The sequence below is a fragment of the Pyxicephalus adspersus genome, chromosome 8 (assembly GCF_032062135.1).
Source record: "Pyxicephalus adspersus chromosome 8, UCB_Pads_2.0, whole genome shotgun sequence".
In the NCBI taxonomy this organism is placed as follows: domain Eukaryota; kingdom Metazoa; phylum Chordata; class Amphibia; order Anura; family Pyxicephalidae; genus Pyxicephalus; species Pyxicephalus adspersus.
Genome location: NC_092865.1, coordinates 48354949 through 48371628, shown reverse-complemented (window position 1 = coordinate 48371628; position 16680 = coordinate 48354949). Strand labels below are relative to the sequence as shown.

Here is a 16680-nt window from a genome sequence, read left to right as displayed (position 1 = left end):
TAAAGCTATTCTCTTACCAAGGTGAATCATCACATGCAAGAGATAATTTACTTGGCTTAGTGAATGTGCTGATTGTTCAGATAGCAAGGAATACCCAATCATATGCATGAAAATAAAATAAAAAACTTTTATTCCATGTGATTGGATGGTAGACATCAGAAGAGTTTTATTCCAAATCCCTTGCAATGAGATACAATTTGCTATGTGAACAACCAACAATTCTTTAGTAAATCAACCCTATTCTGTCATTAAATATTCTTCTTGGTTGTGCAATTTTGTTCTCTGTATTCCCCTAAAGTTCTATACAGACAATAGATTGCTGACCCACAATGATTATTCATGTAAATCAAGCCCCATCACCCTCTATTTTGGGATATTTCAGGTGCTCCATGCAACAAGAATGCTCTAATTCTGAAGATGCTGCGTTCTGGACCAGCCCAAGAGGAGGGGTGCAGCAATGTCCAGCTGTCAGAATAATCCCTAATGAAATGGACATTGCCTCGGAGACTCAGGTAAGTGCTGTAGGTGTGTGCAGATCTACATAGTGCAGAGTAAATAGAAAATAATACAAAGGTGGTGGCGCATTAAACTGGGCTTATCCACATTTATCTCCACTCTCTGTTTGTGTAGATGTAGATCTTCATTTTTGTTTTTGTCATCTAGGGATCCTCCTACTAGAAAAAATTGGGGATCTATAGCTCATCCTATTGGAACATTTTTCGAATCTCCATTCTCTTATTGGATTTTTTTATTAGAATTATTTTGTGATCATGGATCTTCCTACTGGAATGTTCTGGTATCTATAACTCCTATTATTGGAACATCTATGGAGATTTTGAAACAACGTTTTGGATTGTTTTTTGGATTTATAAATCTTCTTATGGATCTATAGCTCATCATAATAGAATATTTTTTGGGATGTTTAGATTCTTTTTATTCGAATGTTTTTAAGATTTATAAATCTTCCTAGTACATATTTTTTGTAATCCATCTTTCTATTGGGATTCTAAAGGTTCCTTTATTGGAATGTTTTTGAGATATACAGATCTTCTCATTAAAGTTTTTAGTAATCCATGGATCTTCTTAGTTTGTTCCTGGGATCTACAGATCTTTCTATTAGAATGTTTTTGGGATCTACAGATCATCCTATCCAAATGTTTTTGGGATCTATAGATCTTCCAAGTAAAATATTTAATCCAATGATTTCCTAAATTCTCCTCCTTAGACAATCCTCCTCCAAATCACTGGAAACCTCCCCAGTCTACAGCTAATGAACGCCTCTTGCGACTACGGGAACGGTGTTCACTTGCCGGCTAGAATTGTGTATGATGCCGAACAACAGTGGGCTCATTGCTCCTTCCTTCCTCGGGAAAAATTCCCCGAATTCCCTACAAATGAAGGTAATGCAGAACAAGCTCAGTCCAGACGTGCAGCTGTGGTGCCATATTGACAGCAATATCATTCATATTGGCTGTGGTGCCATATTGACATTCAATATCATCTGTTGTGCCTTCCATCAGCTCTTCCATTTGTGATTGGCTACAGATATTCAAGCAGTAGTCATGTAAGGAATCCCTTTAAGTGGAAAAGGTCAGGAGGTTGTCACAGCTAACATCCAAATTGGCGTAAAATTGCAATGATAATTTGGTTTATTTCCATGGTAATCCTACACGTTTTTCTGAGCGATGGCTCTGTGTGACCTTTGATTGCACGCTTGATGAATAATCACAACCACAATGAGCTGAGAGTGAAGAGGAACATCAGGCAACAAGTGAAATCAATCAATGAGCTGTCAGTGTTATATAGAAGTCCTGAGCTTCTATTTCCTTGATTGCAAGCTCTTGTGTCATTGGTTGTTCTTGCTATGTCTTTATTGCACAGTGCTGCATAATATGTCGGCACTTTTTTCAAAAATTATAACTTTGAGAAATTAAAAAGCTGCTTTACTGACTTTCTGAAAATGTTATTTTCCTGGCTAATTTTCAGAATTCAGTACCTGGAACAGTGATGTCATAACAAAGTCAGAATTCCCCTTTTGCCTCATTCTTCCATTAAATGTATAGAAGCCATTCAATCTGCTGACAGCCAGGAAAATAGCAGTTCCAGAGAGAGAGAGATCCTAAATTCTCCCTTTATTTTTTCAGCAATGGCTTAACTTTGTGACTGCTATGCATCCAAATATGCAAGCACAGTGCCTTTTGCTGTGAGAACTTTCATTAACTAGGATTTCACACAATTTTACCAGTTTTTTACTAAAAGCTCCTTTATTGTTCAGTTCTTTGCTGCTGAAACCCCCCTACTTTGCTCAATGATGCATTTTGGGGATCAGACAGATATCAACCTACTTCTGGATTTAACAGGTTCAGGAAGATTCAGTAGAGTGGGATACTGTGAAATCATGATATCATGGCTGCCATCACTAGCATCGTGTACTAATAGGAATGGCAACAACTACAAATCATGTGAAACTCCAGCAAGTGACCCCTGTCCCTGTGTACTCCCCACCCTCCCAGTAATCACCTTCCACCTATAGTTGAATACTAAGTGCAACTACCATGTCCCCCAATCCTCACTAGTATTATTAGGGCCATTATGAAATCTTTCTGCCCATCTAAGCAGTTATCATACAGCCATCATGCAACCCCACATCTACACAGCATCTTCCCAGCACTTTTTAGTAACCACCAAGCTGTTTTTTAGTGGTTACTGATAAGTTGGGTCACCCAGCTGAAAACATTTTTGTGGGGAGAACACTGCTCACCCATAGCAAGTAGAGCCACCATGACACTGCCCTCCGATAACAATTGCAGCCCATATAGAAGAATTCTCTTCCTCCCCAATAACAAGTGTGTCCGGCACAACCACTCCATGCAGAGTAGTGCAGCGGCAGTCAATTAAAAATATATATATCCTACAGCGCTTGATTCTCCTCCATTCAGCCACCCACTATAACTCACCTCAGCTCCCAAAGCCCCAAGGATAGAGGTGAAAAACAGCAAGTGGGTGCTTAGAAGAGGAAGACTGCAGCTGGAGGAGGTAATATACTTTTAATGCACGGTTGCACTACTCTGCATGGGAGCACAGAAGATCCGAAGCAATCAGAATTGCATTCGAGGGGGTAATGAGTGCCCCATTATCCAGCCACAGGCGCTGCTTTCCTGCAAGTTACCCGAGTATACATCTAGTGTCTCATGAACATAGGAACAAAAAGAATTTTGCAACTACATTCAGGTTTTATTACATTACATAGAATTTTTCTTATTTTTTAATTAACCCTTTCAGCTAGTTATAAAGTTCACACCCAATGAGTCAAAGTAATGAAATTTGTCTCCTCTTATATCATGGGCAGATCAGGTAAACGTCACACTGGCCATCACTGTTGGAGGGATCCATATTGCTGAGAACAATTTCGTTATATATGACTGTCAGAGGACCCAGAACATCCATCCAAAAACATCGTAAGATCTTGATCTGAATATATTGGTGGCTATGAAAAGCCACAAAGTGTCGAAGAGATAAAAGATCACTGCTTCTTTGTTCACAGCTTTATGGGGCTTTATATTCGGCCCATCATTCAACAGGTCTGCCAAGCTTCTGGGCCACAGTTTGCCCAAAGCACCAGTGGTGTCTGTACCGTGCAATAATCTTTCCCTTTGCCACTTGCAGAATGGTCATAAAATCACTGAGTGCCCGAGGCTTGTGTTATCTCCATAACTGGAGGACATCAGAAATGCTCCAATTATTGCAAACAAGGCTCGGTCTCGCTTTTATCGTGCTGTTAATGGACAGGCTGCTCATTAACCTTGCTGCTTTTTAACCCTTTCAGCCTCATTCATATCTCTATCTCTGTTGTAGGTGCACCAGCTGTGTGACATCGGCCTGGCCCTGTAGCTGGTGTGTCAACCAACACAAATGCGTCTCCAACAGTTTTCAGTGTGATTCCGTTGTGCAGGTAAGAAATGGGAATATCGCCGTATGCAGCAGAAGATGAGTTAAACGTTGAGGAACTTAAAGTCTGTACATGGTAGTTTTTGGCTAAGGGGTGCCCAAAGCAAGTGAAAATTCTGCATCTTCCCTGAAAGTGATGCTAAAACAAAGTATCTTCTAATTAAAGGCATCTTGTAACAATTAACCCTTTGCTACCTAGACTCTAATTGCATTGAACACCTAATTCCTTCCTCTAAACCTAAAATTTAACATAATCCCCTAGATCTTAACCCCCCTTTAAAATGTAACCCTTGACCTGTACAATTAGCTTCCCCAATCCCCTTACCACCCCAACCACATAACCTAACCCCCTCCCCCTATGTCAACCTTTCAATGTAACCCTCAACCTATTCCTTACAAATAGCATCCCCTGTCCTATATATTACATTAATCAAACAGAGAAACAGGCGTTATGTTTTAGCCATGAAACATATTATAAATGATGCAAAACAGTGATAATATTAGTTTATATGGTGTACTAGTTTATATATAACAGCAGTACGCCCTGTCCCTTTTCTCATAATAAGAAGGAAGAGCTAAGTTTAAAAGATATTAGTCCGATGAAGTTTATATAATTCAGGAAAGGTTCTCTCCCTACACTAAAAGGTGGGAGAGAGAACTTAGAAGTTTATAAAAGGTGTGTTAACCTAACGCGTTTCACCCTAACGCTTCCCCAAGAGTATTAGAAGAACCGTTATGGTAATGTCATCTGTGATAGGTACAGAATAGAGAACGTAATGGGCTTCTAAAAACTGATCATGTCAAGTACTTGTCAGCTAATATAAATGTGGTCAGGGTTTAGACTAGGAGACCTCCTTATGCATTAGAGTTGTAAAGAAATCATAAAGGCTTTGTTAAATACAGATGATGGAGTTCCTGGCACGGAAATCTAGTAGGTGGCTCAAAGACAGCTTTGAATTACGTTATCTATCCTATACCTATCACAGATGACATTACCATCACAGTTCTTCGAATACCCCTGGGGAAGCCTAAGGGTGAAATGCGTCGGGTTAACAAACCGTTTCTAAACTACTAAGTTCTCTCCTCGCATTTTAGTGTAAGAAGATAACTTTTTTTGAATGATATAAACTTGATCAGCACGTAAACTAATTGTATCACTATTTTGTATCATTTATTATATATCTTCCTCTGTTTGTTTGATTAATTTAGTATATGGAATTATATTAGGTTAGGGAGAACCTTTTATTTTCTTTACTTCAACTTCAACAATCTCCCCTTCCTAACCTGAACACATAACCTAACCCCTAAAGCCCTTAACACTTAACCCCCTATCCAAAGCATGCAACCCCTAAAATAAAATATACCCCAACCCCATCAGTAACCCAAACCAATCCCAAACATAATATTTATTTTTAAACTTGTACTCTGGCATTAACAATGTAATACTAAAATCATCACACACAAGAGAGTGTGAGGGAGATCTTTTGTTGTCCTGTGCTAGGGTGGCAACACTGCTCCTCTATACAGTATGCTAAGGAAGCGTCGTCACCCTGAAAAATGAATTAGGGTATTGAAAGGATCACCTGGTGAAAATAAAGGAATGATTCTTAAAGTAGAAATACATTTTCTATACTCACCAGCATGATCTTCTTCCTTCTTCATTTCCTCTTTGTGATCTGTGGTTATGCTGATTGGCCAGGCTAGGATGATGTAACTCCTTCACAGGCACAGAGTAGTTCATTCAGTCACGGCACGGACAGGGGAAGCTGTATTTGCCAGGTATGTTGGCAACCAAAGCTTTTTTGACCATTCCCCAGCACAATCAGGCAGGTAAGATGGATTTCTGCAAAATGAACAACGCCATGAATTACTTACCTGATTCAAAGTGATCATTATTTCCCATTTTAAAATGAAAACTAATGCAGCCACCACATTTATGGACTTGTAAGCTGCAATATTTGACTTTTTTGTTTCATTATTTTATTGAGGCTGTCACCTTCCAGGTGAGCACTAGCAGCTCTCATTTTCCTATCCTGCCACTTCGCCTTTAAGAGACAATCATGGAAGAGAATCTGTTGCCCATTATCCCCCGGCCTTTGTGTTGGGAAGGTGATCGCACGCACACAGTCTAATAAAGGCTTTACCTGAACCGCGAGGAGTTTGCCGTAATCTGGTTAAAAGGCCCCTGTACCAGCCCTGAAATTGAATCTCGTTTTACCGTGCACTCTCAGCCCTTAATTGGAAAAGATGTCCAGAAAACTCATTATGTAATTATCCGCTGCATCAGACCCGCCAGCTGATAAATGTCCTGGGTTTTTTTTTCGGCCGCGTTGACATGCGAATAGGCTGTTCGTTTACAAATGACAGGAAACGGCCATATATATTGTCGGATGCATCCCAGCAAAGGCCCATCTGAATAATGCTTGTTTCCTCCGGATTCTCAGATGGTTGGGGAGATGAAGGGAATCATTTTTTTATTATTATTATTCAGGGTGGTCCAAGCTGGGCTGACAGAGCAATGTAAATGGGTTTCGTAAAGCAGGGACCATTGGTTTATATTATTATTTAACCACTTCATGACCATCCATCATCAACAGGTGACCAGATCAAAGTTGTCAGCTTTAGTATGTGTCGGTTAATTTGACAATCAATAGTCATTTGCCTACCAAAATCATTTTTACATTGAAAAGCAAACAATGTAAATTAAAATAGTTTATATTTTATATATAAGTTGATTACAAGTTTTAATGCCGTATTGTCCTTTAAGAGTTGCAGCTTCTCGGCCACAGCTGTCACAACACCTCTCTGTAGACAGCAATGTGACAGCTTGGGCTGGAAGGTTTGTTTGTAAACAAACCCATGTGATCACCATGCCATGGCTTTCGTATGGTTCCAAAGACCTAGATGGCCATAATCCAAAAGCTCAATGTGTACAGCTGGTGCTTTTAGGCATGGAGTCCAGAACTTATCCTAGCTCTACTTACTACAGAGGCCTCCATGACTAATCCTACATAAGGTAAAACACATCTGAACGTTTGTATTCCCAATAGGTGAATTTCTGTCTGTACAAAGCAATATGAAAGATTGAGCTGGCAGGTTTGTTTGGAAACGAACCCATGTTATCATAATGCCATGGCTGCCATAGTGATTACGTCCCTGCTCCAAAACCCCAATGTGTAGCACCAATGATTCCACATAAGTGAGTGCAGAGCTTATCCTAACTCCAGTCAACAGATAGACCTTGACTTCTAAGTCCATTAAGGGCATCAGAGTGGGTGAAATCCCATTGGGGACTCAGTCTGTCCATGTTGAGATGGATGACATCTGACAGTGTGTAGCTCAGTGTCCAATTAGAATTGTCTACAATGATCACATGAATATAAGACAAACCAATTGGTTCCCACATGGGTCACATGACCATGTATGGTACTTTACAAAGGTAAAAGAGTACCCTGTGCATATTGAGCTGCAATTTACACCGTCGTCAGCTTGAGAAGGCCTAGTGTTTGTTTGCCGAGAAACATCCCTATTTTTCTTTCTCACAGATAGAGAAATTTGGGGTCAGGATCATAGGAATTGTTTGCATACTGTAGGGGATATTCCCAGTCATTCCTTTCCATGGATCATATAAAACATGAGTGACCTTTGTGAAAAGGAAGTACGGCATTTCCAGCTGCAGCTATACAAAAACAGTTGCAGCGCAGTTAGCATCCTCTGTTTGTCAGTTAGTTAGTGCTGGCCCTCCAGGAATGCAAAACTTTGACCTTGCACATTGCTGCTAATTCTATCGGAGGGTCACCGAGGGATTATAAACCTCAAAACCCCAATTGTAGGGAAAATTGTGAAATGTTTGGGGACTCCTGACCATTACTCCTATAGGAGCTTGTTGGGCATCTCATCTCAAAACCATGGCCATTTATAGTTAACTGCCACATCCAATGGCCTGTAATATGGGGTTGGCCCATGCCCTCCCATGGTCATTAATATCGGTTTGCCCACCCTCCATAGCCATTCATTTATTTTTGCCCCCCACTACTAATAAAAAGTGCCCCCTACACATCTTTACCAACCTCTATTCTTTTGGGAAGGCTTTCCACCAAAATTTGGAGGGTGCCTGTGGGAATTCGCCCCATTGGTGAGGTCAGGTGCTGATGTTGGATGAGAAAACCTGGCTCACCATTCCTTTTCATCCCAAAGGTGTTCAGTGGGGTTGGGGTCAGGGCTCTGTGCAGGACATTCAAATTCCTCCAATCCCAACTGGTGACCCCATGTCTTTGTGGAGCTGGCTTTGTCCCCTTGGGCACAGTAATGGGGCATTCCCTCCTGCAAATGGCTTCATCCTCGGGTCCCTCTTCTTTCCTCCCCATCCCAGCCCCCCCATCATACTACATTTTTAGTGCCGTCATTGACCACATATTGTCAGTTCCCATGAAAGTCCTTTGTCCAAGCCCAGGGGGAATTGAGTTATAATTGGCGGAGGGGTCACCTGCCAGTGCAGGGATCTCACAACGGAAGATTACAAGACGTCCCCATTGTTTGCGGAGAGCTGTGAATTGGAGGAAACTTGGCGGGGGAGACAATAGGAGTACAGTGGATTCCCGGGAGAGTTTGTGACAAATGTCAGGCCACACTGCTTCGTCCACTCCGAGCCAGCGCGTCCCCATTCCTGCCATAGTCCCTCTTCCCAAGAACTATTTATAGGGCGTTTTTGTATCTTTTTTTGTGCATTTTTCCACTACTGATATTTGGGTTTGCTTTATGGCGAAGGTTAGGAAATTGCTGTTTGTGTCCCCACCAGGGAGTTTTGCATAACTATCAGTCCCAGTGACCCTAGACAGAAAACTTGACCCAGGTTCTAATTCCCCCTGCACATAATATAAAATATATAGTATGGTTGCTGTAAGCAGAAATTTGGGAACACAGGCACCCCATAGCCCTAATGGGGATGACTCCTTTCTCTATTCTAACTCCATGTGATCACCTTTCCCACATTTTACAATTTAGAAAGGCTGAAATTCTGTTTGCAGGATTGAGCAGGATCAATGGAGTGGAAGGAATGGGCTCTGATACCTAGCTTATGAGGGTGCCAGGCACTGAGTAGTTCTCATGTAACGTTGGAAGAAGGGAAAAACATTAATTGGTAACCTAATAAGTTCAGTGGTTTATTTTACAAACACGCCAGGCTTTTTAATTAGCCTATATGTTGGCTGCTTTTTTTTTCCATCCACAGGGCATGCTGTGTCCAGCAGCTGGAGGGCCTCAGGTTTAGTTAACCCTTCCATGACCCAATGCACTGTGGGTGCTCTGCTGCTGTGTGGGTGTCTCCTCTTCGCCCTGAAGCCTTGGCAGCTGAGGGCAAAACACATGGCCAGGGATGTCAGCCTGTGCCACGTGGGTCAGACCATGTGATCGCTTTCCTCGTCCTGTGACCCCTGGGCTCAGCTTTTCTCTTATTTTAAGGTCAACCAGGGATAAAATATTTCCAGATCAGCTGAAAATCTGCCCAGGAGCTGAGCATTTTGGATGGGCACAATTGACCCTTTTTACGGGGAACATTGCTGAACCCTGATAATTGATAAGGCTGCATGCCTGGCTCTCATTGTCCAAAGACTTATTTAGCCACTGCCTACTCCAAGGGTCCCCAATTCCAATCCTTGGGGCGCACATTTTTAATATATTATAGACAAGGGTCAATAAAGTATGGAATGGAGTCAGAAAATGGCAAAATCCAGTCTGTGTGGCCCTCGAGCACTGGCTGAAGTTGAAGACCAATAAAAAATGACTTCACAAGCTCCAGGCTTGTCCTGTCCCAGCCAGGTACATGCATTTTCAAAAGGAGTAGAGCCTCTAAATACAGATTTCCTCTAAAGCATTGGCAGGCTGATATGACGGGTCCATGGCCCATAATGTTCTACTGGCTTCCTATATCTTTGCCAGTGATATGGATCTCTAGATCCTACAGCCAATGACCTGGTGAGGATACAGAATGAGGGCATCCTAAAGTTTAGGATTTATTGCAAGGTTTAGGGTACTGGATGAAATTATTTGTTAAGGGGTCAGACAGGTAAGGGTTTAAGAGGACCTGTCAAGTTCCCAACATGTATAATATTATTAAGCAGTATTTTTTAAAGCACCAACATATTACGCAGCGCTGTACATTAAATCGGGGTTGCAAATGACAGACAGATACAGACAGTGACACAGGAGGAGGGGGGGACCCTGCCCCGAAGAACATACAGTCTAAGAATGTTCACCAATAGTATCATTTGTTGGAAAGAGTTCCATGTTTTACCATGTAAAATCCATTTGTGATTTCCAATCAAGGCTGAGATGATGTCCTCAGTATTCTGCAAGCAGAAGGAACATTTCCTCAGTATCCTCTTTCTCAGTGATCTGACTGCAACATTGTAACTATGTAACAAAGCACAAGGTGAGGCTGCAGCAAAGGCTGAACAGACATATATGAATGCTGCCAAGAACTGCACAGACACCGGGATTCACATGGCTGTGCCATCTCTGAGCTGCCATATCAGTCTAGGAAGTAGATGGTAACCCTGGATGATGCCCGAACAATGATGGCTCTGTCTACCTGGAAAGAAAAGCAGAAGAATACTGTGATCTGTGATAATATATATATATATATATATATATATATATATATACAATACAATACACAGCATGCACAATATATAGTTACTTCAGGTTGGCTTTTAGAACAAGCTGTGTACTTGTTATTGTTTTTGATCATTTGTATTTTTTTTTTGTAATACACAGAAAAGTTTGGGTTTCCTGCCAGCTCTTATTGTGTAATTGTCACCCGTTATGTTCAATCACATCACAGGATGTGAAATTTTAACACGAAGGTGCTTAGCGCTCGCTTTGGCCCTGGGCGGGGATCCGATCATTTTTCATATAGGCAAAGCACTCATTAAATTAGAAAAAGCGAACATTTTTCTGCACAATTTCACTAATTATTTACAGCACAAAATTCTGTGTGTTATAAATATACATTGCGGGAAAAATGCTGTAATGGAAAAATGTTAGTTCTGGGGAGGGAGGGAGTATTGAAAATTGTATGAGCTGAATTTTATATGTGATGGTTCTTCTCTTACAGAATGCAACAGACTGTCCCCAGATAACAACTACCTACCTGCCCCCCACACCAACTGGGATTGCCAGAGATTTCACCCTGTCATTGGCCAATGTCAACCTGTCTCAGGTAAAAAAGAGCCCAAAATGATTACATATTTAAATAGCTCTGACATATACCACAGTGTTGTACAGGTACTCGGTCATATCAGTCTTTGTACCAGGGGAGCCAACATTTTAATGTTCCTACAGTCACACTATTATTATACATTTATTTAGCTTTGACACATACCGCAGTGTTGTACAGAGATCACCCGTCTCTGTCCAGGGGAGCTGACAATCTATAGTCCCCCACAGTCGCACACTATAATTATACAGTTATTTAGCTCTGACATATACTGCGGTGCAGTACAGAGAACACTGATCCAGTTCCATCAGTCTCTGTACAGAGGAGCTTACACTCTAATGTCCCCCCACTGTCACACTCTATTGTTATACATTTATATAGCTCTGTACCAGAGGAGCAAAAATCTTCAGAAAGACAAATTCTATGCAGTTTAAGTGTCTATGGCGAACTGTTCTGAGGTGGCCATAGTGTTAACAGGCACTGTGTTGGTTGAGTGGTACAAACTTTTGACTCAGAATAGAGAAGAATTCAGATTCTCATATATGTGATACAGACTAAACAGCTGCTGTATGTGTATCGCACTTCTTAGGATCTGGCGTTGGAATGTGACTTTGGACCAGAACAGACCTTTCCAGCCAAGTGGTTAAATTCTTCCTCGGTCTTGTGCAGCAACGTCCTGGTAAGATAACCGCATGCCATTATCGGGCGATCTTTGTGTATACGTTCCCATAGCATCACCCTGCATGTCGCCACCAGTCTATAGGGAGGACACTGCTGGGACTGTGTGCTCCATATAATGCAGCATTGTGTGTCACTGCATCTGTGTGTCCTCCTATGGTGATACATAATGGACACGTTATGGTAAAGAAACTGTAACCCATGGATTTCAGAAGGGGCTCTGTCATCTGAGCTGTGAAAATGTACAGAGAGCATGTCAACTCATGGAGTGAAAGCAAAATGTCATTGTTCTGTTTATCTCCATCTATATATTGTATCATCTCATCATCATCCTATATATCATCATTCTGTATATCATCATCTAATTATAATCATCCTATATATTATCATTCTGTATTTCATCATCTATATATCATCATTCTGTATATCATCTATATATCATCATTCTGTATATTATCATCTAAATATATTCATCCTATATATTATCATTCTGTATATTATCATCTAAATATATTCATCCTATATATTATCATTCATATCATCTATATATCATCATTCTGTATATTATCATTCTGTATATCATCATTCTGTATATCATCATCCTATAAATCATCATCTATATATCCTATCATCTCATCATCATCCTATATATCATCAGTCTTTATATCATCATTTTTATATCATATATATCTTTAAAAAGTACCCTAAGAATCACCTACAAAGAACGGACTGTTAGGTATTTTTCAGCCATCAATTTGCTATTGGTGTGGGCTGTGTAGTGTCTGAGCCCAAACCTGAAATTAGCCTGTACTATCTATCTATCTATCTATCTATCTATCTATCTATCTATCTATCTATCTATCTATCTATCTATCCATCCATCAAAAATTCCCTAAGAACTACCTACAAAGAAGGATATATTAGGTGATTTCAAGCCCTCAGTTCATTATTGGTGAGGTTTTATTAGTGTTTGAGCCCAAACCTGAAATCAAACAATGCCAAGACAAGCTTGTTATGAGGGAAGGGTCTCATTTGGTACCCAGCTCTGTAAATATCTATATGACCTCCTTTCCATGAAACCAATCTGTAGCACCACATCTGGTTTCAGATAAGGTCACTTTCATACTCCCATCCCTCCCATTAGAGCTCCATAGCCAAGGTCTGTAAATCACTAACAAACTCCCATCACTGTGGGTAAAAGTAGGTTTTTCTCTTTTCCTTTTTATAAATATAAAAACTTGGAATCAAAAAGTTGTATTTTTTTTACCATTATTGATCTTGTTATATATATATATATATATATACCTTGTTTGTGGTCTATTGATACATTTGTATCACAATAGTTACTTTGTATCCAGAAGAGGAAAGATGCTGGCCTTTTTTTGTTTTTTATTTTATTTTTTTTGTTTTGTTTGTTTCTTTTTGTTTATTTTTTTTCTTATTATTTATTAGCTCCACACTTCAGAAAGTAGCCAGAAATTTCAAGTGAACCTTCAGCTGATCAACCATTCCGGACAATTCCTCGACAACCCCAACAAGGTGATCGGTAAGTTATATTGATTGGCAAAATTTTGAACCTCATAGCTGACCTCCATTTTCACTGCAGCAGTGAAGGCTGAACCACAGTTCCGAGCCTCCTCCAGAAGATGATGTAATATATACAAAGAGACCGCACAGGGAGATAGCCGGTCGCGGAGCGTGATCGCACAGACAGAATGCTGAGCGCTGAGCGTGACCGCACTCCCCCAAATAATAACATTTCTGCAAAGCAAAGTCACAGAGAGCGTTATCAGTGCAGAGGGGGGGAGGATAATCATTTGTTTATGAAGTGCTGAAATCTTCACACAGAGGAGTAACTGTACAGTACAGTAAACTGTTAATAAGGGAGGACATATATTGCGTAGTCTATGGGGAAAAAGTCCCAATGCATTTGCACATTCCTGTTCATCCAATTCTACTATTTACACAGCTCTGCCACCCAAAACAGCCCTAGCAAGACAGGGGACATGATTTTTCTCTGCTTCTGTACAGGTTTTGTCCCTCCACTAGGCTGTGATTGGACAGTGAAAGGAGAAGTAGCAGACTAATAAGCTTCATTTCTATTTTCCTATAAGCATTCTGCTTGTTATCACATGGGCACTGCAGCACACCTGATTGGCTCCTTATGCTCCTTTAACCTTTCCCAATCAAAGCTTTACTGAACAAGGATTGCAAGAAGCGGGAATGATGTCTGTGTTAGCTTCATTGGGGTTGCATTCTGTACAGTAAACGCTTGCGATAGGGTAAAAGGCTTTAGCCTGGTGCATTTTACATGGGGAATTGATCAATACAATATATTGAATGGTGATTAGCATAGGATGTGTCTTCACTTGTATTGCCGTTGAGGATAAGCAGTCAGGACGAGCCCCCAAGTTGGCATGCATCCACAGTGGGTGTTCGCAGCTGGGGTGCTGCTGTATTATTACTAAAGTCCATGTTAAAAAAAGAATTGCAATTGCTAAAAACACCAAAAAGTTGCAGCAATGCTAATACAAGCAGGAAGGCAAGAAATAAAACTGAAGCACAGAGAATCCAAAACCCGCAGTGAATGAGCGATCCAAACTGCTATTTAAGCTGCATCTTATTCCCCCAATAAATTGAATTAAATATAATGTCTCCGCTTGAAGTAACCTAAATCTCCCGTCTGTAGCTCTGCCAAGACGTTTTTCCATATATGAGCAGTCCGCCTTTTTTTTTTTTATATATAAATAAATTAAAAAGACATGACGGAGCCCTGAAATCCTGTCTGCATGTGTCGCATTCTAACTGAAACACATTTTTTTTTCTGTCTAATCCCTCAGCTGGTTTCCTGTGCAGTTTCCTTAACATCTCTATTGTTCTTTATGGAAAAATAAAATTCAGTTCCATTTATTGTACAGAAGGTGAGGTCGAAGGTATTAAGCTGTTGGCCGTAATATAGGGCGACCTGCATGGAGGAGACTAGTGACTGGCAGCACCTTTTGTGACTTGTCAGCATTAGAATCCAGCGTCTGTGATGATCATGGTGCGCCTGTGATGTCACTGGCATTGTTTTTTGTGTACCAGGGCATAGAATAGAAGGGTAGGTGTCATTTCTCTTTAAGGGACCCAGGATTTATATATTTAAATAGCATACAATTGGGTGAATGTACTGTAGTGTGAATCCTGAACAAAAACAAATATCAATGGACCGCCAAGTATTCATTAAAAGTTTTTAATGTTATAAATGGATTTGGTGAGGGACCACTTTATCAAAACAGTGAACTGGTAAAAAGTGGTTACTCTTTCACTGTGAAGCAGAACCACTGCGGAACACTAACTTGTATCCTGAGCTCCAATTGAGAGTAGTTGCCCCGCCCCTGAGGAACCAGAAGTCAGTCATCCCAACCCTTAGGAACTGGTTCAATCCTGAATAATAAGCTAGGGTTTATAGGGAGGGAATCCACACGCCCAGTAAAATAGGGATCCAAAAAGGAAGCCATGTAGTTTCTTCTGAGGTGCTATACTAATAAAGAAGTTTAGTATTTACCTACCAAGGCAATGATGTTACACAGGGAACTTCCTGTTCAGGGGTGGATGATGATGAACACTGTGCAAGCTGCGTCTGAACTGGTTATTGGTGCTTTACCAGTTCACTCAGCTAAATTGGTTCACGGGTCAAGTAAAGCAGCCAGCTCAACATTAAAAGAAGAGGCTTTGGCTGTGGAACCCTGCACCAATCCAAACCTAGATTTTGTCCACTCTTGTATGCACTGTAATGAAAGCTTATTTCTGATTGGTTGATAATCTGTAATTAAAAAAGCCTGTATATGTTTCTCTTTTTCAGTGGAAGTGTATAACTGTGCATCTGAGACCACAGACTGCTCCCGCTGCCTAGGGCGAATAGATTTGGGGCATCTGTGCACTTGGAGTGAGAACAGTGCCTCCTGTAGGCTTAACAGTGAATTATCACCTGTCCAGAACACATGCCCTGCTCCGGAGATCTGGAAGGTATCTTTTATATAAATCTATCTATCTTCCAATCTACCTTGCTGCAGATCTGTAGTTGTAACTTTCTGATTATCCCTTAGATTGAGCCAATCAGCGGACCGTTGCAAGGTGGCACTTTGGTTACAATCCACGGGCGTAATCTGGGCAGCCGCTTCACTGACATCACAGACAAAGTAAAGATCGGAGATGTCCCATGTACACCCATAGCTGACAGATATCTGGTGTCATCAGAGTGAGTTTCTCTTACAAATTATTATTTTTTCTCCAAGATTGGATCTGAGTTTTAGGAGTAATATTTTTTGGAAATGGCATATATCTGTATTTTATTTACCAGAAGCAATTTAAAGGTGCAGCTTGTTGATTGGCCGTTAGTGCCAGAGGGAAAAAAAAATGAACATAGAAGATGTTTTTATAAGAAATAACTGCTTGAAATCAAATGTGTGTGAAAAATGGTGTCTCTTTAAATTAACCCTTAATATCTGGTTCCTTTTCCAAGGATCGTATGCATGACAGAGACATCTGCATGGGAGTTCAGCGATTGGGTGACCTTGGATGTAAACGGAGGGGGAAACTCAAAAGAGAAATATTCCTTCATGGTAAGGGCATAGTGGGACCTATAGATAGTTGGCCAACAATTGGGTCACCCCATTCAATGATAAGCGCTGGGGCTACAGTTAAATTAGGGGTATGGGTAGGGTGGGGGGTTGTTGGCTGGCGTTTTCCCGCTCTGTAAATTACCAATAAAGAAGTTGAGAATCTTCACACAAAATAATATGTGTTCTAGTAGGCTTTGTTTAGATAGGGAGTCACACCAAGCAGTACCATGGCAG

General features: G+C 40.8%; 1 protein-coding gene across 1 annotated transcript in view; it reads left to right on the top strand.

Annotated features, from left to right (window-relative positions):
- PLXND1 (plexin D1) overlaps positions 1–16680 on the top strand; it is a 77757-nt gene that overhangs the window by 31773 nt on the left and 29304 nt on the right. Inside the window, exons 5-14 of the mRNA XM_072420497.1 lie at positions 383–512; positions 1226–1400; positions 3350–3458; positions 3856–3952; positions 11063–11167; positions 11754–11843; positions 13295–13388; positions 15687–15850; positions 15931–16082; positions 16347–16446. Coding sequence (XP_072276598.1) covers positions 383–512; positions 1226–1400; positions 3350–3458; positions 3856–3952; positions 11063–11167; positions 11754–11843; positions 13295–13388; positions 15687–15850; positions 15931–16082; positions 16347–16446 — 1216 coding nt within the window. The remainder of the gene's footprint in view (positions 1–382; positions 513–1225; positions 1401–3349; positions 3459–3855; positions 3953–11062; positions 11168–11753; positions 11844–13294; positions 13389–15686; positions 15851–15930; positions 16083–16346; positions 16447–16680) is intronic.